The sequence below is a fragment of the Sardina pilchardus genome, chromosome 4 (assembly GCF_963854185.1).
Source record: "Sardina pilchardus chromosome 4, fSarPil1.1, whole genome shotgun sequence".
In the NCBI taxonomy this organism is placed as follows: Eukaryota; Metazoa; Chordata; class Actinopteri; order Clupeiformes; family Clupeidae; genus Sardina; species Sardina pilchardus.
Window position 1 is genome coordinate 23967823 of NC_084997.1, and position 25449 is coordinate 23993271.

Sequence of the window (25449 nt, forward strand, 5' to 3'; positions counted from 1 at the left end):
ACTATGTTTTCATCCCTTAAATTAAGGATTTTTAATTAGAAGCGGAGGAGGAGGAGGATGTCAAAGAAACATGGTGTGTCAACTGATAAACAACATCCCAGAAGGAATGATCTGAGACTATTAATGAGCTTAGTGGGAGCAAACCTGGCTGGTATATCAATAACGAAAGATTAACAAAGCTCTGAGATTATGCAAGCTTCTTGGAAACCCGCCCCAGAACCATTCATTACAAGTTTGGCTGGCATCCTTTCAGCAGTTTAGATAAGGGGAGTTTCACTATTCTCCTTGGTGTCTTTGAAGGACGTTTGGAGGATATAGAATGCAAATATAAGGCTGCATGTCTGTACAGCATACATACATTTGGCGTATGTATTTGGCGAGTATAATATGTATATGCCAGAATATGCATATATTATGTTTATATTTATAGTAATGTTATTTTAAACGTGTGGTTCAGTCTGGGCAAAATATGAAGCACCTGGCCAGGTATATTTATTAGGGCCAGCTGCTGTTCACTGACCTTGTACAGGGTGTAGCATACGTCTGAGGTCGACGGTGAGAGAGGCTGCTCATCGGGTGGTGGATTTTGCTTGACCTTTTTACCCTGGTCAAAGTGAGCATGAAAGTAGTTTAGCTCTTTTGGGAGGAAGACAGCGTTGGTTTGGGACACAGTGCTGAGTGGTTTTGTGTCTGTTATTGTCTGCATGGCTGTCTATCTATTTGTCTGTGACAATAAGAGTCAAATGCTAATATAAAGATCCAGTGTAGTAAGCCTGTTTTAGGGTTTGGTCGTTTGTTCTGACAGGAAACAAGTGAGGGAATGTTCCAGTCTCCATCTCACAGTGTTTTTTCTTTTTTTCTTTTTTTCTTTTTTTTTTTTTTACAGTGGTTGAGCCTGCTGGCTCCCAAAGCAACATGCTTTCAATAGGTTGTGACATTTAGCTTAGCAACTGAGGCAGAAGATAAAAGCATCGCCCTGGCAACGTGCCCCTGTGTGTCAGCCGATGTCCTTGGACTGCACAGGTGGGATCGGGCTGAACATCTGTGCAGCCTTTCTGAGTACATGACGCCTGATCTGGAACTTTCTGAACAGCCAAAGGGTCTTAATTACAGAATGACAGAAAGGATGTTTTTAGGCGGACTTCTATAATGAAAATATAAAATGTATTAAAGGTGCATATTAGCCGATATCATTTGTTCTGTATCCTTATTGTAGACGTGTGCTGTTGGTGTTGCGTATAGTATAATGCATAACAAGGCAGTTGAATTGTTATAGCTATTTATGGTGGACAACATTATAGTTATATAGCAGTCATATATCCTCAACAGTGCTTATTGCAAGTCTAGAAATTTTTTTTTCTTTTTTGGTAACCAATAACGACGATTTTCTGTATTGTTTGTTATTCATGTTAATGACTCGTAGTTTCCTGCAGACTGTATATCTATCTATCTATCTATCTATATAACCCCACCTGAATGTAAGATGTAGGAGGGCTGCGCGTTTCAGAGGTCATATCACAATCTATGCTTGTTAGGTGTAGTGGATGTTTGTTCAGAATCGTTGATTTCAGTGAAAGGCATCTTTAGAGAAATCAGTGATAACCATTTCTTGCAAAGCTACCCCTGTAAGGTGGCCACCAGGTGGCAGTGTTGCTCTACATAAGCACAGAAGCGCAACCTTCAATTGTGTCTTTGATTTGCAGTCATCAGATTCTCAGTTTGTGAAATGAGTTACAGTGGCCTTGACCAGTTCTGGATGACATGATTCTGTTGCACACGTTGGTCAATGTTAGGATGCTGTTATGGCGGCCATCTTCCTCAGGTTTAACGCATCAGTCTGTAAACCTGTTCACCGGGCGTCTCCTTTTGTCTCCAGCCAGGCGCCGGTGTTTGTGCAGATCCAGCAGAAATGGCGGCGCATGTACGCCGGCGAGTGCCAGGGCTCGGGCGTGCGCACCGACTTCGAGATGGTCCACCTTCGCAAGGTCCCCAGCCAGTACAACCATCTCGCCGGACTCCTGGACATCTTCAAATCCAAAATTGTAAGGCAAATCATGGTCTGGATGCTATGTAAGCTTTAGACATATGTCTTTATGTGCTGAAGATTTATGCTAGACTCCTTCCCACCTAGGTCATGGATATAAATTGAAACATATACACCCCTCTGTCACAGCAATAATCCATCACTGTTGCTTTATTCACCTGAATCCAGCACTTAAGAGAGAGTTCACAAGCCTCCCACCCAAAAACTCAGTAGCTGGAGAGGTGTCCTCAGCTTGATAAATGGTACGCCGTTCACATATGAGTAGCTGTGAGCCAAAGGTGCTGGGTTTGGGCTCAGCCGCGCCACCCCGAGACTGCCCTCATCTGTCACACAGCTGGGCTGTCGCAAGATGGAGGGCCGCAGAAGAGCAGCCGTGGATCTGCTGGGGGGTCGGGGTGGGGCGTTTTGGGGATGGGAGGGGAAATCGCTGCACCAGGTCATATGCACCTGTAGGGCATCACTCAAAGAGACCTAATAGAGTCCCCCAGGTTACAGGGTGGAGCTCGTCTTGAATATTATTAACATTCAAAAGATGCTCTGTCTCTTTTCAAACAATATTACAAAACCACAAAGGGGCATATTAGATTAATTCAACCCTGGCGGGCTGTTGAGCATTATTCGTGTAACCACCAAGGCTTTCCGAACGGATTGTCTGTGTCGTTTCACTCTCAGCTCGTTACCAACGAACAAAAGAGAGACTGTTTACGATTGTCCTCCTTTCTCTCTCTCTCTCTCTCTTTCTCTCTTTCTCTCTCTCTCTCTCTCTCTCTCTCTCTCTCTTTCTCTCTCTCTCTTTTTCTCTCTGTTTTGTCCCTTTCACCTTCCCCTGTACCCACCAGGGCTGCCCTCTGACGCCGCTGCCACCCATTAACATTGCCATCCGCTTCACCTACATCCTTCAGGACTGGCAGCAGTACTCCTGGCCGCAGCAGCCCCCTGGTGAGTAGTGAGTGATGGTGCCGGTGATGGTGGTGAGGGGTGGTGGTGCTGGTGCTGTTGCTGGTGGGGAGGGGTGCGTCGAGAGGAGGGTTTTGTTGGATTGGGTTGGGAACCGCCTTGCATATAACCACAGCTGCACACAAGCTCAGCTGCTGTTGTGTGCTGGTTAGACTTCTTTTTGCAACAGCAGTGAATTCCTCGAACGGGAATCATTGTCTCCCGTAATTGGTGAACGAAAATAAAAGTGTTATGATGAACGATACAATGAAAATCTTACTGCTAATTACATTCTCCAATTACATTCTCCAATTATTAGCTATTGTGTGAAATGTTTCTAATGGATTTGTGTGTTGTGAAGACGAGTACTAGAGCAGTGGATTGTATAGATATGTCGTAACATGGGTCTGTTGCTCTCATGGCAGACTTCGACGCTCTCCTTGCTGGAGAGGTGGGTGGAGTAGAGTTTGGAAAGCTGCCTTTTGGGGCCTGTGAGGATCCAATCAGGTTTGACTCTCTCTCTTTCTCTCTCTCTCTCTCTCTCTCTCTCTCGCTTTCTCTCACTCTTGCCTTCTCTCTTTCTCTCTTCCTCCACTTTATAGAATGACATGTCTTCAGTAACGACACAAATATTGATTGACATGTGACTTGTGTCTGTATGTATTTTATCGATGCTGAGGTGTAAAAACGATCAGGCTTTATGGGCCATTCTCACCAAGAACGATAACGGCAACAAACATTGTCCTATAGCTAATATGAAGAACGACATCCATATTTAAACTATAACATAACGACATGAAGAACGATTGGGAACACTTTCAGAGTGATTTTGTAAATGATAAAAGGCTGACAGCCAATCAGAGTCCATCAAATTGTAGCCACCACATGTATCAACACGAAGGGAGACTTTCCTTATTGTTGGTCAGTGTGGAAGCTTTTATCGTTATAGTTATAGTTACAGTATCTTTATAGTTATCATTCCTGATGTGAACGGCCCTTTACTATGATGGTAAAATGATAGGATAGGTCAAGCTCCCTGTGTTCTCACAATAGAGACAGATGGCCCAAATGAGTCCATGAAATTTGATTAATTCTTGTCGTACAGTTTGCATAGTACTGCAAAGCGTATAGGTGGTCTGCATGAGCTTTGAAATGCAAAAATCTAATAAACTTGGATTAACAAAAATATTCTATTGCATTGATTGACTGAAAATATTCATATCAAGGTCAAAGTGTTTGATGTCTTCCCTGTGTCCTTTTCAGTGAGCTTCACCTTGCAACCACTTGGCCACATTTGACAGAGGGGATCGTGGTGGATAACGATGTGTATTCGTGAGTACATGACCATGTGTCGGAAGGCCTCCCACTCTTCTCTTTACTAGAGTCTGGGAGATTTCATTTACCTTTATAACTCAATTCATTTAGAGGATGCTTTAATCCAAAGTGACTGACGATTGAGCAATAACATTCAAGCTACATTTAAGCAATGATGATCTCATGATCTGCTTCATGTTAAAACTCTCCTGCCACACCTTGCTGGCATTAACAACACCGTTGGAACACTTGACATCAAAGTTAGGCTTGTGTGAAGAAAAGAGCGAGGGAGGGATGAAATTAATTCACAGCAAATTGCTTTCCACATCTGTGTCTCGTGACACCCGGCGCGGTTATCTGCGCCCTGTCTTTTTTTCTCCCCCCTCTTTTTTTTCTTTTCACATCGGTGCTCTTTCACAAGTTTTCTCTCTCCCATCTGCACCCAGCATACTTTGCTGATGCTAGAGAATGTTTCTATTTTCAAGAGTGTCGGACATTTTTTTTTTTTTTTTTTCACTTTTTAACAACTGAAGTAGAGAAACAAGTAGGGCCAGAAAGTGGAGATGATGATGATGTAAAGGGAACCTTGTATGGGCAGCCGAGAGAGCAGTTGGGAGGGTTGATGATGGTGGGATTTATATATTCCACACGAACGCTGGCAATCACGACCCAAATCCCTAGCCTGGCACGCCCTCCCAGTGACGCAACGCCTTCAGGCTTTTGCTGCTGGTCTGGTCAACTGCTCATTGAGAAGGATTTCTGAGTTCCCGAAATCTGCGGAACTGCCCCCTTTGGTCGAGAACCAATCAACTTTGAGCAGCTCCAACGGCTCTGGGTAGAGGCGTGTTCAAGGCAGCGGAAAGAGTGTTGTTATTGGTTTAAACTCGGCAATCCGCTTTCTGACATCTACCAGTAGCAAACTGAGGCACTTAAAGGAGGCGGGTCAACCAGCGCTGGCAAGAAACCGTGTTAGCACAGGCTGTTGGTCAGACTAAAGTCTCGCAGAGCCTTTGAAAGTCGATGGTAATCAGGCTACCAAATCCCAGCTGCGTGCTATTTATTTCTTGTCGTTGGCTGCGATCCTAGCCGAAATGGATATTAATTGGAATTGAGAATGAAGGGAGTTGTATCTATAGGTCTTTTAATTAAGACGATAATAGTTGCTTAGTGCATTGTTGAGTCCATTTTTTTTTTCTTAGCTGACAACTTTCTAACTGTTTTGTCTACTTCTTTAACATGGTGGTTGAGTTGATTTAAACAATTTGACCTGGTTGATTATTTGTATGTTGTGTGTGTGTGTTTCTACTCAGTGACCTGGACCCTCTTCAGGCTCCTCATTGGTCCGTGAGGGTACGCAAGGCGGAGAATCCCCAATGCTTGCTGGGTAAGGAACTTCAAACACACCCATTGAAATAATTAGGAACGAGAAGAGCACTCCGAGAAAGTTGTATCTAGCAGGGTAAAAGATGAACTTAAATAGCTGTATGGGTCTTCACTGAGCCATGCTACACTTCTCTGCCAAGTTTTATCAACACGGCCTAGTAGTTTTTACGTTATTCTGCTGATTAACAGACAAGCAAACAAAGGGCCCCAACCCATAAATAGTAGACTTGACTATGATAATGGTGATGGCAATAGAGTTGAAGTTTGTGTGGTTGATGGCGGAGAGGGCGATTAAGAATGATGATGATAGACTTGATAATAGTTAAAGTAGATTGTGCCTCTGGTTTTGACTCTTTACTGTATATACATAAACCTTGAATTTTCCTAAATGAAATGGCCTGAGGTACTTGTCTTGTTGCTGTGTTGCTAGGTGAATTCCTGCTGGAGTTCTTTAAGCTGTGCCAGCTGAAGGAGTCTACAGAGGAGCTGCTGGGTAGAGGCGCTGGGGAGGAGGAGAGCAAAGGTAACGCATCAGATCAACCTGTTTCGTGCGTGTGTGTATGTGTGTGTATGTATGCGTGTGTGTGTGTGTGTGCACATGTCCCCGAGACGCTCGCTCTGAGTCATGGGCTGCAATACCCACTGAATCATCAGCTTAGTGCTCTCCGCCAAACATGTCGCATATTTTAATGCGATTACCAGCACTGAATAATATCAGTGATATGCAAGGTGGTTGCAACACAGCAGGCGAGCGACAATTTGACAGAACGGGAGAGGGAGAATTGGCGTGATAAAAAACGAACATGGTCGTGCCCCCTAGGTGTTTTGTTTTCAGCATTTAAATAATCACTAGGTCCTTTTTTCATCGCTAAATGTTTAATGCCGTTCTTCTCAAAGGTTGGCTATGGTGCCGTGCAGTCCTCTTTTGGAGTCTCTGAATCTGATTTATGAATATCATTGTGGCTCTGTATTTGTTTTAGCCTGTATCACTGTTGAAGGCAGAACTCAGTGCATCTCTTACGTGTGTGTGTGCGTGTGTGTGTGTGTGTGTGTGTGTGTGTGTGTGTGTGTGTGTGTGTGTGTGTGTGTGTGTGTGTGTGTGTGTGCGTGTGCGTGTGCGTGTGCGTGTGCGTGTGCGTGTGCGTGTGCGTGTGCGTGTGCGTGTGCGTGTGCGTGTGCGTGTGCGTGTGCGTGTGCGTGTGTGTGTATGTGTTTCCATGTTCAGAAAACGCAGACATAAGCCACGCGTTGTCCAAACTGACGGAGCCCACGACGGTGCCCATATCCAAGCTCTCCGTCTCCAACATGGTGCACAGCGCCCGCAAGCGCATCCGCCGGCACCGGCGCGTCGACGAGTCGCCCCTCAACAACGACGTCCTCAACTCCATCCTGCTGGTGAGAGAAAACAAACACACAGAGACCCACTGTTAGGAATCAGCGTGATTATTACACACTGAAATGGCATGTAGCTGACTGCACATATTATTTTTTTGAGGGCCCAGAAGGCCATGTAGGAGATGTGCTCAAAATTGAGAGATTTGGTAGATTGTAGAAGTAGTAGAAGTAGTAGGCATTTGTAATACTATCGGTGCTACTTTTAGCTTAATTACCGTTCATGACACCCAAGGTTACTATGAAAAGTGATATAACAGTAGTAATATTGGGAAAAAATAGCTTAAACAAGTCCAACTAACCTCAAATTAGCCTAAGGAATCACATGACACAACAGGTGCTAGGCGATTGACCATAGAGCCAGTCTGTAGGAAGGTGAGTGTGTTGGCTATTCACCATAGGGCCCGTCTATAGGAAGGGGAGTGTGTTGGCTATTCACCATAGAGCCAGTCTGTAGGAAGGTGAGTGTGTTGGCTATTCACCATAGGGCCCGTCTATAGGAAGGGGAGTGTGTTGGCTATTCACCATAGGGCCGTCTGTAGCATAGTGAGTGTGTTGGCTATTCACCATAGGGCGGACTGTAGGAAGGTGACTGTGTTGGCTATTCACCATAGGGCCGTCTGTAGGAAGGTGACTGTGTTGGCTATTCACCATAGGGCCGTCTGTAGGAAGGTGAGTGTGTTGGCTATTCACTATTGGGCCCGTCTGTAGCAGAGTGAGTGTCTTGGCTATTCACTATTGGGCCCGTCTATAGCAGAGTGAGTGTGTTGGCTGTTCATCATAGGGCCCATCTGTAGCAGAGTGAGTGTCTTGGCTATTCACTATTGGGCCTGCCTGTAGCAGAGTGAGTGTCTTGGCTGTTCATGATAGGGCCCGTCTATAGCAGAGTGAGTGTGTTGGCTGGCTTCTGCAGCAGGCTGGTAATGAGGCAGACAAACTGGCTCAGGCAGGAAGGAGAGCTGCAGCAGCAGTAGTGGCGTTGTTGGTAGGAGTGACATTTCCATTTGAACGCCAATTGACATCCAGAACCTCGGTGTGCCGGCGTGGGCGGAGCATCCCATGGAGTGCAGAGGTGGACAGTGGTGCCATGCCAACGCCGAGATTGACAGCGGCGGTGAATATACGCTCAGTAAACATCGTAGGCTCGTCATGACAAAAAACTCTGGGACTCTTGTCTGCTGCAGTCGAGGCAGAGCAACGACTGTCACAGGAGATGCCTGACCGATAGCACACAGCCACCCAACACGTCTGTCCACTCAGTAGTTAGTCGGTCCGTCAACCGTCCGGTCAGCCACTGCATCGATCAGGAGCAGGAGGAATATGTCCTGTCGTCCGACAGCTGAGCCGAGCAGCTTCCGCTATGGAATGAGGAAGCTAGACAGTTAAAGTTGGATTTAGTCCTGAGCAGCAGAGCAGTAGACTATTGCATCACCAGATGTGCTATTTTAGCTCTGAAGCCCTGAGCAGTTGTTTATGTTCTCAGTGGGGTAACTTAGTTGGCAATACTGTATGCAAAATTAAATAATTCAAGAGAACCGTACACAAAACATTAAAAAAAAATGTGTACATAAGTTAAGAATTAGAAAATAAGACACAAATGTGAGATCAAAAAAACAGCCCAGACAGAGTGACGTGCAGCGGTCTCCAGTGTCTCCATTACCAGCGCAACACGTTTTGGTGTACTGTTTATGTCTCTGTTCTGTTTGTGTGTCAGTATCTGTTCCCAGATGCAGCAACAGACAAGCCCGCTGATGCAACCGCGGCCAAGGCCAAACAGGGAAACCCTGACGGGAAAGCTGAGCAGGAGAAGGAGCCAGATGACTATGTACGTGCAAATCGCTTATCCCCCAAACACACTGTCACCGCAACCTGCGGCTTATGAGAAATCACTGTTGTCATTGCAGATGCAGATATTTCAGCGTTTATGGCTGTAGGCTTAAGATGGCATTGCAGCTGAATTGTCATTAGAATTCACAGTATAGTCCAAGCTTGAATTTAACATAAGGAGATTATGGCAAATGGATTTTTGTACTAATTGCTTAGTAAAATTCAGCTCCCCAGAAAGCTACTTAAGGAAATCTGACAGTTAACTATGAATGTGTGTGCCGTGGTATAAAAATGCCCATTCTCTCCCCTTCCCTTCCTCCTTCATTTTCTGTAAGAATAATTGAACAGTGTAAATATTTAAAACTGTAAGATTATTTCAGTTTAAGCATTATAAGATCTGTAAGTCTGGGCCACTTCAGTTCACTGAGCCACCTGTCCCCTGCTCTCCTCTCCTCTCCTCCCCCACCCCTCCCCCTCGCAGAACTTATTCAACCAGTTCAAGTCTGCGCCCTCAGACAGCCTGACGCATCGTCTGGCCCTGTGCATCTGCATGGTGAACTTCTACCACGGGGGCGTGCGCGCCGTGGCTCACCTCTGGCAGGAGTTTGTGCTGGAGATGCGCTACCGCTGGGAGAACAACTACCTCGTCTACGGGTAAACGCCAACCCTCGCCTTAAAAACCGCCGCCTCGAATACCACGAAATGACGGACACAGTAGAGACGGGCGCCCGCGCACAGCGTGGCGAAGTCCGTTGGCCGTTAAAGTTGTTTGTGTCCTGGGGGAGAGCGCGGCGCGGTGGTGGCATTACCTTCCCATCTGGGCCTGGTGCCCGTGTCTGGCTCCGGCATGAAGTCGTCTCCCGACCTCACTCTACTTTTCTCTCTGTCTCTCTCTCTCTCTATCTCTATCTCTCTCTCTATCTCTCTCTCTATATCTCTTTCTCTCTATATCTATCTCTCTCTCTCTGTATCTATCTCTCTCTCTATTTCTATCTCTCTCTCTCTCTCTTTCTCTCTCTCTCTTTCTCTATCTCTCTCTCTCTCTCTCTCTCTCTCTCTCTCTCTCTCTCTTTCTCTCTCTCTCTCCTCCTGTTGCATCCCCTCCTGTCCATTCAATAAAAGCCCCCCAAAGGAAATAATCTTCAAAGAGTGTTGGCTGCCTGTACTCCAGTGCTCATGATCTCCTGTGGGTCCTCTCTTTCAGCCTGGCCAGTGGGACTCCGGACCTCAGGTGCTGTCTCCTCCATCAGAAGCTACAGGTGACCGCTGCCCTCATATCACACCTAGTTCACTTCAGGTGATGTGTGTCCTGCAGGAATGAATACGGACTCAATGCCTTGTAGTACACCTCCTCATTCCTACGCCGAGTTTATTGGTTGTAGGCACTCGTTTTAATTTGTGTTCATTAAGCTTTGTTGAGGTTTGGGGAATGTGATTAATGAGAGCAGCACTCATGTGCCTCCAAAGGAACAGTGCCTCGTTAAGGTTGTTGTTGGCGTCTATAGCATTCTTTTGGTCCGACCCAGAGCTTCGGCTGAAAGGCCATCTCACGTGTCCGGCATCCTGAGTTGTCGTCTGGGTTTGTTTTGGTGCCTTCTTATCCTTGCTGCATGTCTGTGAAGATGAAAATGACTAATAAAGGAATAGAGAGGCCGACAGGAACAGTGTGTGTGTGTGTGTGTGTGTGTGTACTGTAATGGGATGCAGATGTGTTTAACTGCAATCAGCAATCAGCTTTCACAAGCCGCTTGGTCATCAACTGGAGTGCTTAACTGGAGCACTTCCCTCATTCTCTCCTTTCCTCTCTTTATTCTCTCTCTCTCTCTCTGTTTCTCTCCGTCTCTCTCTCTATATATATTTTTCTCTCTCTGTCTGTTAAGCTCTCTCTCTGTCTGTCTTTTTCTCACCATCTCTCCCTCTGTTTCTCTCTCTCTCTGTCTGTCTGTTTCTCTCTCTCGCTCTCTCTCACTCTCTGTCTGTCTCTCACCCACATTGGCATGCAGTAGTTAGGTGAATTTGTATGCACGGCCTACTCCACCCCTGTGTAAGTGAGGAGATCTAACGAGCGGTGTTCTGCACGCCCCTTTAGATGCTGAACTGCTGCATCGAGCGCAAGAGGGCCCGAGACGACAGCCGCCAGAAGGGCGCCTCCCCCGAGGGCCCCCGCGAGCGCAAGGTGTCGGGCCAAGAGAACGGGCGCTTGGCGACGGAGGGCTCCAGCAGCCTGTCTCCCGGAGGGGCGGCGGCGGCCGAGGTGTCGCCCGGCAAGTCGTGGGAGTCGTGGAGCGACAGCGAGGACGAGTTCTTCGAGTGCCTGAGCGACACGGAGGAGCTGAAGGAGACGCCCGCCGACGGGGCCAAGGAGGCCGGCAAAGCCAAGCCAGAGGGCCGACTGCAGCCGCATGGGGACCTCACCCTGCTCAACTCAGACGAGCCCCTGTACATCCCAGTCACGCAGGTACTCTATCAGTCTATTGGTCTATCAATATATTAATACATTGATCCATCCATCTATTGATCATCCCAGTCAAGCAGGTACTCTATCAGTCTATCATTCTATCAATATATCAATACATTGATCCATCCATTTATTGATCATCCCAGTCACGCAGGTAGTCTATCAATCTATCAATATATCAATATATTGATCCATCGATCCATCTATTGATCATCCCAGTCACACAGGTACTCTATCAGTCTATCAGTCTATCAATTTATCAATACATTGATCCATCCGTCTATTGATCATCCATGTCACGCAGGTACTCTATCAGTCTATCAATCTATCAATATATCAATACATTGATCCATCCATCTATTGATCATCCCAGTCATGCAGGTACTCTATCAGTCTATCAATCTATCAATCTATCAATACATTGATCCATCCATCCATTGATCATCCCAGTCACACAGTTACTCTATCAATCTATGAATCTATGTGATGCAAGATATGTAAAGCGCTTTGGGCGCTCGCAGAAGCCAATAAAAGCACTATATCAATGTAGTCCATTTACCACATCAATCTATCAATCTATCAGTTGATCAATACATCGGTCAATCAATCAATCAATAAGTTAATCAATACATCAATCAATTTATGAGTTAATCTATCAATTTGTCAATCCATTTATCAATTTATCAACTGATCCATCCATCTTTTGATCAATCGATCAGTTAATCAATCAAACTTTATCATCATCACTTTTCATACAAATCCAATCACAATCCAAGCACAACGTGCTTTAGAAGGAAAAAGAAAAAGAAAGCATATGCCTGCATTTCACAAGGAGTTAACACTGCTCTTAACCTGTAGCCTAAAGAAAGAGTTAGGCTTTTGGTTTGAAGCTGCAAATTGCTACATACTTTTTTGCTCTAATCGTTATTCCAAGAATGGTAGCAACACTCCCTTAGAGTTTTCCTTTTTCTTTGAAGGGCTAAATTATTGATACAACACTTGATGCAGAAAATCTGGTGCTCAGCCTCAAAGGCCAATGTAATGTATATTAGCACTCAAAATGTCTTGGAGAAACTGAAAGGAATTAGTCTACCAACCTCTCACTGCCCAAACATCAGGCTACATCATTAACAACTTTGCATTTTATCACTGCGACGGGGTTTGGGATGCAGGCAAGAACTCAATTTAGAATGCATTTGGCACCGCCTTGCTCTCCTTCCTCTCCCCCGCTAACAATTAACACTACTTAGTTTGAGCTTGTGTGGAGGAGCACTGAAGCGATAACCTTTTTACAGAGAGTGAATATTTGAATTGGGACAAGGCTGCAAATTAGCACGGTAGTCCAGATTGAGACGAATGATATTTTGCGCGCCGAGAAACGGAATATTGTTTTACGCCGCTTGCTTTGCTTCTGCGTTCATTTATCATAAATAATGTCCTTTGATCCGTCCTAAACCTTTGGAGGCCTTCCTCTGCGCCGGAGGTTTTGTTGGCAGTGGAACAGATTCACAGCGAAGTGTATACTTCTGAGGCTAATCCTAGTTTATCAACAACAACAACCACCACCGCCACAAACTCCACTGACCCAGACGACACCACTGCAGCACCCACAACAAGCCCCCATCGTTTCTGCGCGCACAAGGACACCTGGTATCGATCGCGGGGGTTCGGACTTGTCCGACTGCGCCTCTTGACTCTCGCCTCTGCTGTCGGAGAGTGACTGTGTGTTAGCGCACGTGGGCACCTCCACCTCCACCTCATCAATTATACAGGCGCCGTGTGTTGTTAGGGGCTAATGAAGGCTAACGACTGACCCCTCTGCATAATGAAAGCATGGTTTTTCATCAATAATCCCAGAGATGCTGAGGACAGGGCAGAGCCTGCGCCAATGCACTAAAGGGTGGAAGAGGGAGGATCATGAATTCAGCAAAATCAAAATGTCAGCAATTTATGCCCTGGCCATCAACTGCATCTAGCGCCCATCATTTCCATGTCTGTCATGTTCTCTCTCTCTCTCTCTATCTCTGTCTCTCCCTCTCTCTCTCTCTCACTCTCTCTCTCTCTCTCTCTCTCTGGTGTTAATGGTCTATTAAGAGTCCGTGGTCCTTCAGGCGGCCCCATCTCTTATTTTAGACTTGTTTGTGTCTGGCACTGTTCCTCCCTTCAAACTTCTTAATCCACCACACATCCATTTGTTCCGTTTTGCATTATCCCTCCATCTCTCTCTCTCTCCCTCTCTCCCTCTTTCTCTCTCGCTCCCTCGCTTTCTCTCCCCGCCTCTCTATTTAGCTGTTTGGGCGCTGTGAACATCTGCCTCTGCTGCTAGTTGTCTGATCGTCACGGGTTTCAGGTGGGGGACCTGTCACTGGTCTGTCTGCACATGTAGTCCTGACATCTCTCAACTGGAAATTATGTGTGTGTGTGTGTGTGTGCGTGTGTGTGCGTGTGTGTGTGTGTGAGAGAGAGATTGAGTGTACATCGATGTCTATGTGTTGTTGTGTTATGTGTGCTGGGTGTGTGAGTGTATGTGTGTGTGTGTGTGTGTGTGAGTGAGTGCGCATTTATGTTTATGTGTTGTTTGTGGGCACTGGTGGTTTGTGTGTGTGTGTGTGTGGTGGTTTGTGTGTGTGTGACAGAAGTGTTGTGGCACGGTGATGTGGGTGTTTTAGATGCACGTTGGCGCCACTTCATGTCTAATGAGGCGGCCGGCTTCGGAGTCTCACTTTCTCGGCTTTTAATTAGTCTCCTGATGAGGTGGTGTTTCTCCAGGCTTGTCTGGCCTATTTATACTCCCCCCCCCCCCCCCCCCCCCTCAAAACCCCCCCAACGCCCCCAACACCCAACCCCCTGAAGAGTTTTGCGAAAGGGTCCGTTGACTTGCGGTGATTTTTACATGGCACTTATTTCTTTATTTCATTTCATTTCAGTAGATGTCGCCTTGAAACATCTAAAAACCATTGTCTGGATTCCTGTGCGCTGGGGAGAAAAGCAAGTTCAGGAAATGGCATGAAAGTAGAGACTCTCGTTTTTCCCTGACAGGCACACCTAGTCATTATTGTTCACTGTAAAGGGGAAGGCCACGGTCTATTCCACACCCTCTCTGTAGACATTTTCTTAACCTGTCTGCATCCAGCTGCTTGCAGCCACAGGAGATGCTGCACGGCCCGCCTTGCACACACAGCAGGATTGGCTTCGTCTCAGCCGTTGGACTGAGCGCAAGACGGAAGAAAATGTGAAGTGCAGGATGAGTGAAAAAACAAAACTGATTGTTTTGACATTTAATCCGAGCTAAATCCTTCGCTGGCAGACTTGGCTATATCGCTGTTTTTACCATGACAACAGCTCTGGGAGTTAAACACGCGTCTCGATAGAATGTCACAGTCAAAATATTCTATTGTTTTACCTCACGTCACGCGTATCGGTGCAGTTGCACAAAAGACGAAGCAAACGAAAAGAAAAAAAAATATCCGTCTCCATTATACTCCGTTTTACATTTTTGAGCATAATGTTCTTGTATCTCGGGTCATCTGAGCAGCCATTAGACAGCAGCGAACGGCTGGTGATGGAGAGAGCGATCTAAAAGAGTTGAGCCTGGAGCTGGCTAGGCTCAGCCGCATTAGAGCCGCTCTGTGGATGACGGGCTCCGTCACAGGAGGGAAAGTCGGCGTGTTTGTGCTGCTCAGGAGGCAGGGGGTGGGGGGTGGGGGGTGGGGTGGGCTCCTCTGGAGACGAGCTAAATGAATGGGGAGGCCTGCTGCTTTAACAGACAGGAGGATGTGCATGGTCCAACCCTAACACCTGTTTGACTTGCCTTCGCCACACCGACATCTGTCTGCATTTAGAGTCGCTTTAAGCCCAAAGGAAACTGTCTCTGTTTTTTTCTGCCTTCTCTCTGTCTCTCTCTCTCTCTCTCTCTCTCTCTCTCTCTCTCTTATGTCTTCTCTCTCTCTATCTCTCTTTATCTCTCTCTCCCTTTATTATCTATCCCTCCCATCCCTCTCTCTTCTGTCCGATCCTTTTTCTTTACCTGTCCATCTCTCTTGCGTAATATGTTTTGCATAATTATTATGTTCTCGACCCCCCTCCTGTCTCTTATGCATATTTTCTCAACCCCTCCCTCCATCTCGCTCTCTCTCTGTCTCTCTCTTTCTCTCTTTCTCTTACTTTCTTTCTATCCCTCGCTCTCTCTCTCCCTCCTTCTCTCTTTCTTTCTTTCTTTCTTTCTATCCCTCCATCTCTCTCTCTCTCTCTCTCTCTCTCTCTCTCTCTCTCTCTCTCTCTCTCTCCATGTCCTCAACCTATCTGCAGGAGCCTGCGCCCATGACTGAGGACACTCTGGAGGAGCAGTCGGAGGTGTTGGCCAAACTGGGCACATCGGCGGAGGGAGCCCACCTGCGTGCCCGCATGCAGAGCGCCTGTCTGCTCTCGGACATGGAGTCCTTCAAGGTGGGGGACCCTCCAAACACCTCCAACAGATCTTACATTACATGAGAAATGTGAATTGCATGTATTAGTTTGCACTCTAGAAATGTGCACCGATCTCTACAAACAATTTGCTAAAGCATTACACAATAGAAAATAATGCATTGAATTATACATATGCACATAGAATGAGGCTAGAGATGGCTATTGAGAATTTATAGACCGAGTAAGTTGAGTATTGAGCTTGGAAATGGATGGTTTAAGGCTTAGCTCCGCACGGAGTTTCGAGGTCAGTGGTGCTACACCACATTTCGACATAGTAATTGGGCTCTTCCTGCGCAGCGGTGTGGTTAAGGTGGCATTGTACACAGGGGTGACACCGGTGGCCTGTCTGAGATGTCTGGTTGTGTCACTGGAGAATGATGCAGGCTGTGGAAGGAGTCGTTTTTTTTAGCGTTTTTTTAGTGTCTTATTATTCACTGCGATCACTGGAGTACATGGCTTTTGTGGACACTCTTATGCACAACGATAGAAGGGGAAAAAATGACCTTACCTTGTTCTGGTCAGCCAAAGGAGATGGCTAGTGGTTTTTGCAGGAGCAGTACAATAGGAAAGGTCATAGAGACGATCAGAGTAGCTACCTTCAGATAGATCAAAACGGGCGAAGGGCTTAGCTTCCAATGCGTAACGTTACAGTACAAGTGTGCTACTTAACAAATCAGCATGCCGTAATGCCCTGTGGTAAATCTTTTGCGGTAGCCACGGAGTCAGTTGACACGGCTCATTTACCTTCCCTACCCATCATGCCAGTGTTATTTTTAGGAATGTGACTGTTCTATGGGCCATTCAGCCAGTGGCCCAGTTGCAGCATCCCCAGAACGCAGGTGCAGCCAGAAATCGTCTGTGTAAGCAAATCACGGAGTGCTTACTTTGAAAAGGAAGACTGAGATGGAGGACATGTTTTTCCTCTTTCTTCTTTTTTAGTAGAAGTAGACTCACCTGGTTTTTTTTCACACTATTTTTCAGAGAAGATGGTTCAGTTTTAAATGACGTGTAATTAGATGGAACGAGCTCAGCTGGACTGACCGTTACAATAGCACAACAACTCCGTTTGAGCTAACACACTAAGATTTAAAAGAACATTCAGTACGGTAATGATTCTGCTCATCGTCCAGGTTCAGGCAATTATTTAAAGTGCAATGGGAGAGAGAGAGAAAAAAGCATATCTGAGGTGACCGCATGCCTTTTAAGTTACCAGAAGAGATTTCGAGTCTTGTTTGGTCATTAAGACCTTCCTCTGAAGAATCTCTTTGTTCTTCGCCCAGAGGTGGAAAAAGCCCCAGCCTCAAAGCTTCCCGCGTATCTACACATGCGCCCCCGTCCTAATTGATTTGGTGGTTGGGGAGAAGCTAATAGATGTATGGGTATAGAATGGGAGGCGACAGCAAGCAACTGAAGTGACGGTTCATTTCATTTTTAGAGGCTTATTAACTTTTGGAGGCCCTTTATCCAGTCTCTTCCTCTTCGAGCCCCTCTCTCTCTCTCCTCTCTTTCTCTCTTTCTAATGGCGCTAAATGATCTGCTTTTGTTATGCCGTTGGTGGGTGCTCAGGGCTTCTCGTGCATCGGAGAAGATAGGAGGACCCCCTCACCGCATTACGCGCTAATCACACAGTCTTTCTGCCGCACCCCTTAATTTTAGCTAATGGCATTTGCTGTCGCCACTAGTGAGTCGAAGCTCTTTAGCCGTGTGACTTTTTTTCCCCTCTTCTCTTCTCTTTTCTCTTCTCTTCTCTTTTCTTCCTTTTCTTCCCTTTCTTTTCTTTTCTTTTCTTTTCTTTTCCTCTTTCTTCTCCTTCTCTCCTGTGATGATGAGCTCGTTTCGACTGCCCCACAAAATGCTCCAGTTTCCCCTGCCCGGGCGTGCCGCCCCATCTACCCCTCCTCGGCGAAAAAACTGCGGCGCTTCGGAGTAGGCAGGAGTCTGCAGTAAATGGCCCCCTTAGCTGAGAATGGCCTCTATATTTAGACAGGAGGAAGGCCTGTAATTGTGCTTAGCCAAGCATCATTTGGCATTTTGGCTTTAATTACCATGTCCCTCTGGGTAGAGAAGCCAGTGAGTCTTGGTTATGATGAATGGTATGGCTTAGAGATATGACAGTGCCCCCTCCTCCACCACCACCACCACCACTACATCACCCGCACACCTACCCGCCCCCTCCCCTTCCAAAGCCCTTCTCAATACCTTCCTTCCGATAAAAAACGAGCGAGAGGGTAGTATCCGTGTCTGTGTGCGAGTGTGAGGGGGAGCGAGCAAGGCCTGATTTCAACACCTGCGTCTGTACCGCCCCCCCCTCGCCCTTTCTACTTCTTTTGTTCCCTCTTTGCTTTCCCCTTCTCCTGGTAACACCTCGCACCAGAGCGGCTCACTTTAGTAAAACTTCAGATCATTATGTCTTGTTCTCTTCCGCGCTGGTAATTATCGGCCGTAAGAGTGCGCGCGGCTTCAGCAGACAGACAGAAAAGGTCACACTGGGAGCTGAGATTGTGCGTGCGTGTATGATTGTGCGCAAGTGTGTGTGTACGAGTGTGTGTGTGTGTGTGTGTGTGTGTGTCGGGGATTCGTCAGCTAGTTATTTTGGAGTGCGGCGGCTGACACCCTCGTGCTCGTTGCTCACAGTTTGGGTGATTCATGCGCTGTCACCGACACGCCAGTGAGAGACCCGAAGACCCCGCTATGTCTTCCCTTCATTCACTCTCCATTCACTCCCCGGAGCCATCCACCACAAGACCACACACACTGCCACCCTCTAGCCCTCTAGCCATCGGTCACCACCACCATTTCACCTCTGCTCTCTCTCCGATTTGACCTTTGACCTCTGGCCCTCTTTCGTCCTGGTAGGCGGCGAACCCCGGCTGCCACCTGGAGGACTTTGTGCGGTGGTACTCGCCCCGCGACTACGTGGAGGAGGAGGTGACGGACGAGGCGGGCGAGACGGTGGTCAAGGGCGACCTCAGCGCCCGCATGAAGATCCCGGGCAACATGTGGGTGGAGGCCTGGGAGACGGCCAAGGCCACGCCCGTGCGCAGGCAGCGACGCCTCTTCGACGACACCAAGGAGGCCGAGAAGGTTTGTGGAGTTTTTGAATATGACGCCGGCGTACGCAATAGCTCCTTGTAACGTGTATCTATTTTTTCTGTTTTTTTTTTGTTTTTTTTTAAAGGAATGTTATATATTTCTGCCTCGAATATTACGAAAGCGTAGTCTCGCTGGCATGTTTACAAAATGTCTCCAACATTGTTTAAAAAACTATTTATGTCATATGTATGTCTCTCTCAGATGACAGACAGAAATAACATTCTTTAGTTTTCTTCAGGTTTTTCTGAAACACTTTTCCAGTTCTCCCCATACCAGTCTTGCGAAGACTCACTGACTCACTTCCTGTCTTGCATTCTGTTTGTGACTAACCCGAACACTCGCTCTCAGCATCTCCGCGTTCATTTCTGCAGGTTTCTGCTCCGCGTTGGAAGCCTTGCACCGCATTGCCTCATCGTCTCTCTCTCCCCCTGCAAACAGCAGCAGAGGGAGGACAGGAGGACAGACTCGTCTCCGGAGTGTCACTTTCGGACACCCTGTTGAACGCTTTCAAAAACAAATTTAGCAAAGGACATGCCTGCATATCTAACGTCAAAAAAGGGTGCTTTAAAAAAAAAAAAAAAAAAACGAAAAGGGGGTGGGATGTGTTGTAACTTGAGATGGCAGAGGTGAAATGCAGGTAGCGGTCACCGAGCTTTGCGGGAACGCGAACCCAGCCGTCGTCCAATCAGGAGAGCGCGTGCGCGCGTGTGTGCGCGTGTGTGCGCGCGTGTCGGAGAAAGTGGGTTAGAGCATAACGTCTCCCTGTCAGGGGTCCGTGGCGCCGTGCCGTGCGGGGCTCGGGGAGCGGTTCGGGGGAACCTTGCCCAGCTTGAAGGTCGTCATCGCCGACGTCCTTCAGCATCCTCCTGGGCTCAGCTGGGGAAACTCCAGGTGCAAGGATTTAGTCTGAATTAATTTGCTGATTTTAATTTATTTTTTTTCTCCTCCCCACACACCTCACCCCTCCTTTTTTTTCTCCATTTTTCCATTTTTCCTCCCCTCTTTTTTTTTTTTTCCTCTTCCGAGCTCCTGCGAGTTGTCCTCGGAGATGACTGAGACGCTCATATTTTTCCAGTCCTCTGATTGCAGTCAAGATCACAGCCACAAGGAGGTCACCTTGCTGTGGAGAGAGAATTTGTGCCTTATGCCAGAGAGCCTCAAGGCTTGTATGTTATTGGGGACATCAGTTTAGAATAAAAAAATAAAAAAAAAATAGAAGAAAGAAAGAAAGAAAAAAACGACGGCAACCTTAAACTTTTTCCGGCCTGGAAACGGAATTATCACACTGTAAATACGGCTGAGTAAACGCAGGGGGATTCGGTTGATTACATTTCGGGTGCCAAACGCGCTCGATGGTGTGGCGCGTCGTGAGGAGGCACTTGGAGCGGAGGGGGAAAAAAAAAGACTGGGTGCTGAAGAAGTGCTTTTCCCTCTGTTGTCATCCACACAAAAGCACCAGTGCTTCAGCTCTACTCCAGGCTCAGCCTGGTTTCCACAGATGCGCAGAGCAGAGTACACACACACACACACACACACACACTCTCTCTCGCTGCTCTGGAGAGACACTTGACCCACAAAAGCCACCAGAGGAAGAGCCTCTTCTGTCACCATGTACACACTACACTACCCAAAAGACACACACACACACACACACACACTAGCACACCCAGATGCTGTTGTTGTGTGTGACACCTGCTTGTCTCTGCTTCCTGTAGGTGCTCCACTACCTGGCGATGCAGAAGCCTGCTGACCTCACGCGGCACCTGCTCCCCTGCCTGCTGCACGCCGCCGTGCTCAAGGTCAAGGAGGAAGGTGAGGATGAGGAGAGAGAGAGAGAGAGAGAGAGAGGAGAGAGAGAAAAGAGAGAGAGAGAGAGCGTATGCATATGCATGTGAGAATTAGTAGTGCATGCAGATGGCCCTGTTGAAGAGCCGAAATGGTGTTTTGTCCACTCTTTCTGTCGTTTTTTCTCCTCTCACACACTCCCCTCTTTCTCTCTCTCTCTCTCTCTCTCTCTCTCTCTCTCTCACACACTTTCTCCCTCTGTCTGTCTGTTTTGCTCTGCTCTGCCTCTCGTCGTCCTCTCTCCTGGCCACTCCTGCTCGCTGCCCTTCCCCAACACAGAGGCCAGGGAGGACATCTTGTCGGTGCGTAAGGCCATGCAGCAGATGATCTCCCACGCCAGCAAGCTGCTGCGCCACCCCAGCCCTGACTACAAGAAGGTGGAGGTGAGGGTCTCTCTCTCTCTCTCTCTCTCTCTCTCTCTCTCTCTCTCTCACGCTCTTACTCTCTCTCTTTTTTGCTCTCCCTCTCTTTCTGCCCATATCCTACCTCCCTCCATTCCGTATGCTCTCTGTCACTTATTTCAGGCCACATCTCTCTCTCTCTCTCTCTCTCTCTCTCTCTCTCTCTCTCTCTCTCTCTCTCTCTCTCTCTCTCTCTCTCTCTCTGTCCCTCCCTCCTCCTTACCCCCCTACCTGACTGTGTGCCCTCGGTCTCTCTCTCTTGGCAGGACCTCATTAACCAGGTCATGGTGCTGGAGGCGGTCATAGCCCGCGCCCGCTCCCTTAAAGCCAAGTTTGGCATCGGGAAGAGCGAGCGGGAAGGAGAGGAGGAAGAGGAGCTGGAAAGGTGGGCTGAACATCAGATCTGAAGCACACAAGCGCACACACACACACACACACACACACACACACACACACACACACACACACACACACACACACACACACACACACACACACACTTACATGCACTTACTTGCATGCAAACACATATCTTATGGACGCACACACATATTATACAGAGTTGCTTACACACACACACACACACACACACACACACACACACACAGACACACACAGACACACTTACATGCACTTACTTGCACACAAACACATATCTCATGGACGCACACACATATTATACAGAGATGCTTCCATACACACACACACACACACACACACACACACACAGACACTCCTATGCATCGCACGTCAACAAACACTTCATGCAGGCAGATTCGCATAGAAACACTCACACAGGCTATTGGTAATAACATTCATATATAATAACATAGTTCCTTACGTGTGATTGGTATGTTATCTTTAGCTCTCGTCTTCTTTTTCTGAACGCTCTGCCCCTTTCCCTCCTTCATGGCGTCACTGGCTCCCTTTCACTGGGAGCGTGTATGTGATCTTGCATATTAGGTAAACAGAGCGGAGATTGAAATGGGACTTGGGATTATTTAAATTGCTTAGAGTCTTGTAGGGCCCCCCATTCAGCACACATATAGACTGACATACACACTCAGAGTGTGTGTGTGTGTGTGTGTGTGTGTGAGAGAGAGATAGACACCACTGCTCTCTCCGCTTTATTAATGCTCTCCCCCAGTGCCCTCGACCCACCTACACACACACACACACACACACACACACACACACACACACACACACACACACACACACATATATTTATATATATACACACACACACACCACTTCTAATAAGTGGGGATGGGTTATTTCGGGGTGCCGGGGCAGTGGTTGGCGTGGAGACAGAAGAGAGGGGGGTGGGCTTGTCTCCGGCGTCTCAGGTGGCGGTGAGTGGCGGGCCGAAGGGTTGACAGGGGCCACGGGAGCCGCCGCCGCCACGCCAGCCAGAGAATGTTCCGGAACTTCGTTAGTCCCAGGGGCCGCTCAGGGGCCACCGCGGGGGCCAGGCGGCCGAGGACAGCCAGCCTCATTAGGAGCACATCCCAGAGCCGCCCCGGGGGAGGGGGGAGGCCACCGTCACTAGCCAGACGCCACCTGTGCCCGTGTGTGTGTGCCCGTGTGTGTGTGTGTGTGTTTGTCGGTGTGTTCTCTGTTTGTGTTGAAAGTGTTTTATTTGTGTCGGAGCACAGAGCTCCAACCCCAAGTGTGGGTGCTGCTGCTGTTGCTTTGTCCTTTCGTCAGTGGCGCCCGTGGAGCGCCTGATTGCGTTATCACTGTTGTCCCCGTGCAGGTGTATCCACCTGAGGTCTCCCCTGTCGTCCTCTCCAGCCACACTGGACCCTTCTCACGCTCGTGTGTTTTTTGTATCATTATTTAATAATTCTGTAACCTCGTCTCTCTCTCCCTCTGTCTTCCCTTTTTTTTGTCTGTCCCTGACTTGCATTGTCTGTTTCTCTTTCTGTCCTCCCATATCATGCAATCTCTTACTCACTCTCTCTCTCTCTCTTTCTCTCTCTCTCTCTCTCTCTCTCTCTCTCTCTCTCTCTCTCTCTCTCTCTGTCTCTCTTTCTTTCTCTCTCTCTCTGTGTGTGTGTGTGTGTTGTCAGGTTTGTCAGCTCTCTGCTGGATGAGCCAGAGGTAGCGGTCCTGGGAGCGGGACGAGGCCCAGCCGGCAGCATCATCCACAAGCTGTTTGTCAGCTCACAGAGGGTAAACATGGCCGCCACAGCGCCTCCTGGAGCTGTCAGAACATATTCACACACTCACTCTCATTCTCTCTCTCTCTCTCTTTCTCTTTCATGCTTTCTTTCTTTCTTTCTTTCTCTCTCTCACTCTCTCTTGCACGCTCTCACACACTTCCTCTCCCTCTCTCCCCCTCTCTAACTCACTCACTCTCTCTCTCTCACACACACACACACACACACACACACACACACACGCGCGCAGAGCGTGCAGAATTGTCTGGGGATCTGGGGGTGGGTTAGAACAGTGGGATGGAGAATTTGCACGTTTTGATTGCGCTCCTGATGGAGGCCTGGGAGCGTCCCTCTTGGCTTACATGCATCTTCCTGCAGTATGAGCAACAACACACCACCTGCCTGGCTCCCCCCCACCCCGTGTGTGTGTGTGTGTGTGTGTGTGTGTGTGTGTGTGTGTGTGTGTGTGTGTGTGTGTGTGTGTGTGTGTGTGTGTGTGTGTGTGTGTGTGTGTGTGTGTGTGTGTGTGTGTGTGTGTGTGTGTGTGTGTGTGTGTGTGTGTGTGTGTGTGTGTGTGTGTGTGTGTGTGTGTGTGCTCGCGTTTGCTGCTTGGTGTGTTTTAACTGCACTCCCTGCGTTAAATCATATGAATTAAGACAAAGACGTGTGAGAGATTATGGTGTTCTAATGTAAATGGAACCCCAAAAACTGGAAGAAATGGATTTCGGCGCATGAAACGAGTTTTTTTTGCTCAAAGAATCGTAGTAATGAAATCAATTAATGAGAGACAAGCAGATGTCTGCCGTATGATTTAATGTGACGTGCAGGTAATTAAACACGTTTGCCAAGTGTTGATGTAAGCACGCCTCAGTGAGCACACGTTTCTGTCGACTGCGTTGTTTGTCTCATTTTTCAACACGTCTGTCTACATTAAAACACTGCTCTCTGCATCAGAGGGAGAGAAAGGCTAATGTTAGTATGTCGTGTAGACTTGAGAGGTATTGTAGATTTGGTGGTATTGTTAAAGCCAATGACTGAAGACATTTACAAACTGGTTTATTTCTTACAGGCAGGCTACACCAAGCACATGACTGAAGCCCATTTGGCCGTTTTTCCGTTTGTGGAGAATAATAATAGTTCTAAAAGACTGGTCTAATTTATTTTGAATGTTTGCGTCGCTATCACATCTGGTGTTGCCAGTTCCATCGATTATAGTGGAAGCTGCTTGTTGTAGCATATGCTCAGCGAATGGAACGCTTCAGTTGCATGCCTTGTGTAGCCTTTCTGTTAGGAGTCGTGTTGAGTAGTATGAGATATGTGTTTGTGGCAGGATGGTTGTGTTGACAATGACATGGAGCATTTGCTAGCATTTAAATGTACACAGGTTCTGTCAGTATAGTTGTGGCTCGAACAGAAGTGGTATAACCTCTGTTCAGCATGTCTACAGTAACACAGTAGATGGTCTCAGCTGATCTCTTCGATACCAGTGAGCCAAGGGACTTGTACAAGGTTTGTTTGTATGGCAGTATGTCTGGAGTTGCCTTCAAAGGAAAATCTTTTACATATTGGTTCATCAGGTTTTTTTTTTTTTTTTTTTTTTTTATTCAGGAGTCATGTAGTTGTTTTAGCCAATATGTTCAAATGTATTTTTATGAGAGCAATCTATGTTGAGCTAATTGTATTGGTGTAATCATCAGATAATGGGCCAATAAAATAGGATAATGATAAGATACTTCTTCCAGAAGAAGGATATTTTTCTTATTGCCAAGATAAGCTCAATGCATTAGTGTGCATTTAAACGCCCTCAACAAATTACTGAAAAGGTTCCATCTCAGAGGTTTAAACGCAACAGAAACTGCCATTTCAATCCAGCAGTGAAGCTAAGAATGAACATTAGTGTTAGTTGTTAAAATCAGCCGAAATGTTTATTTTGTACACAGCTATTAGTTCATGACTTATTCAAGACGAAATTCACTTCATAGAATCCCTCGGCAAGTTCTGTCTCTGCCCACCTTCAGAGTGCTTTATGAGGTAATCAAACACTGACACCTGTGCCGTCGGTGTGTAGAAAGCCAAAACCACACACGTGACTATTTCCTCTAAGTTCTAAGCCTTTGAATGTGT

At 47.2% G+C, this 25449-nt stretch overlaps 1 protein-coding gene across 2 annotated transcripts in view; it reads left to right on the top strand.

Annotated features, from left to right (window-relative positions):
• The window catches only part of rab3gap1 (RAB3 GTPase activating protein subunit 1), a 46889-nt gene that overhangs the window by 3794 nt on the left and 17646 nt on the right, over positions 1-25449 (top strand). For both annotated transcript variants that reach the window (XM_062534727.1, XM_062534726.1), the window contains exons 7-23: positions 1877-2042; positions 2884-2983; positions 3406-3487; positions 4244-4312; positions 5605-5678; positions 6108-6200; positions 6903-7072; positions 8784-8894; positions 9378-9550; positions 10101-10155; positions 10986-11354; positions 15663-15800; positions 18678-18905; positions 20630-20726; positions 21039-21142; positions 21427-21545; positions 23236-23338. In XM_062534727.1, the coding sequence (XP_062390711.1) occupies positions 1877-2042; positions 2884-2983; positions 3406-3487; positions 4244-4312; positions 5605-5678; positions 6108-6200; positions 6903-7072; positions 8784-8894; positions 9378-9550; positions 10101-10155; positions 10986-11354; positions 15663-15800; positions 18678-18905; positions 20630-20726; positions 21039-21142; positions 21427-21545; positions 23236-23338 (2251 nt within the window). The remainder of the gene's footprint in view (positions 1-1876; positions 2043-2883; positions 2984-3405; positions 3488-4243; positions 4313-5604; positions 5679-6107; positions 6201-6902; positions 7073-8783; positions 8895-9377; positions 9551-10100; positions 10156-10985; positions 11355-15662; positions 15801-18677; positions 18906-20629; positions 20727-21038; positions 21143-21426; positions 21546-23235; positions 23339-25449) is intronic.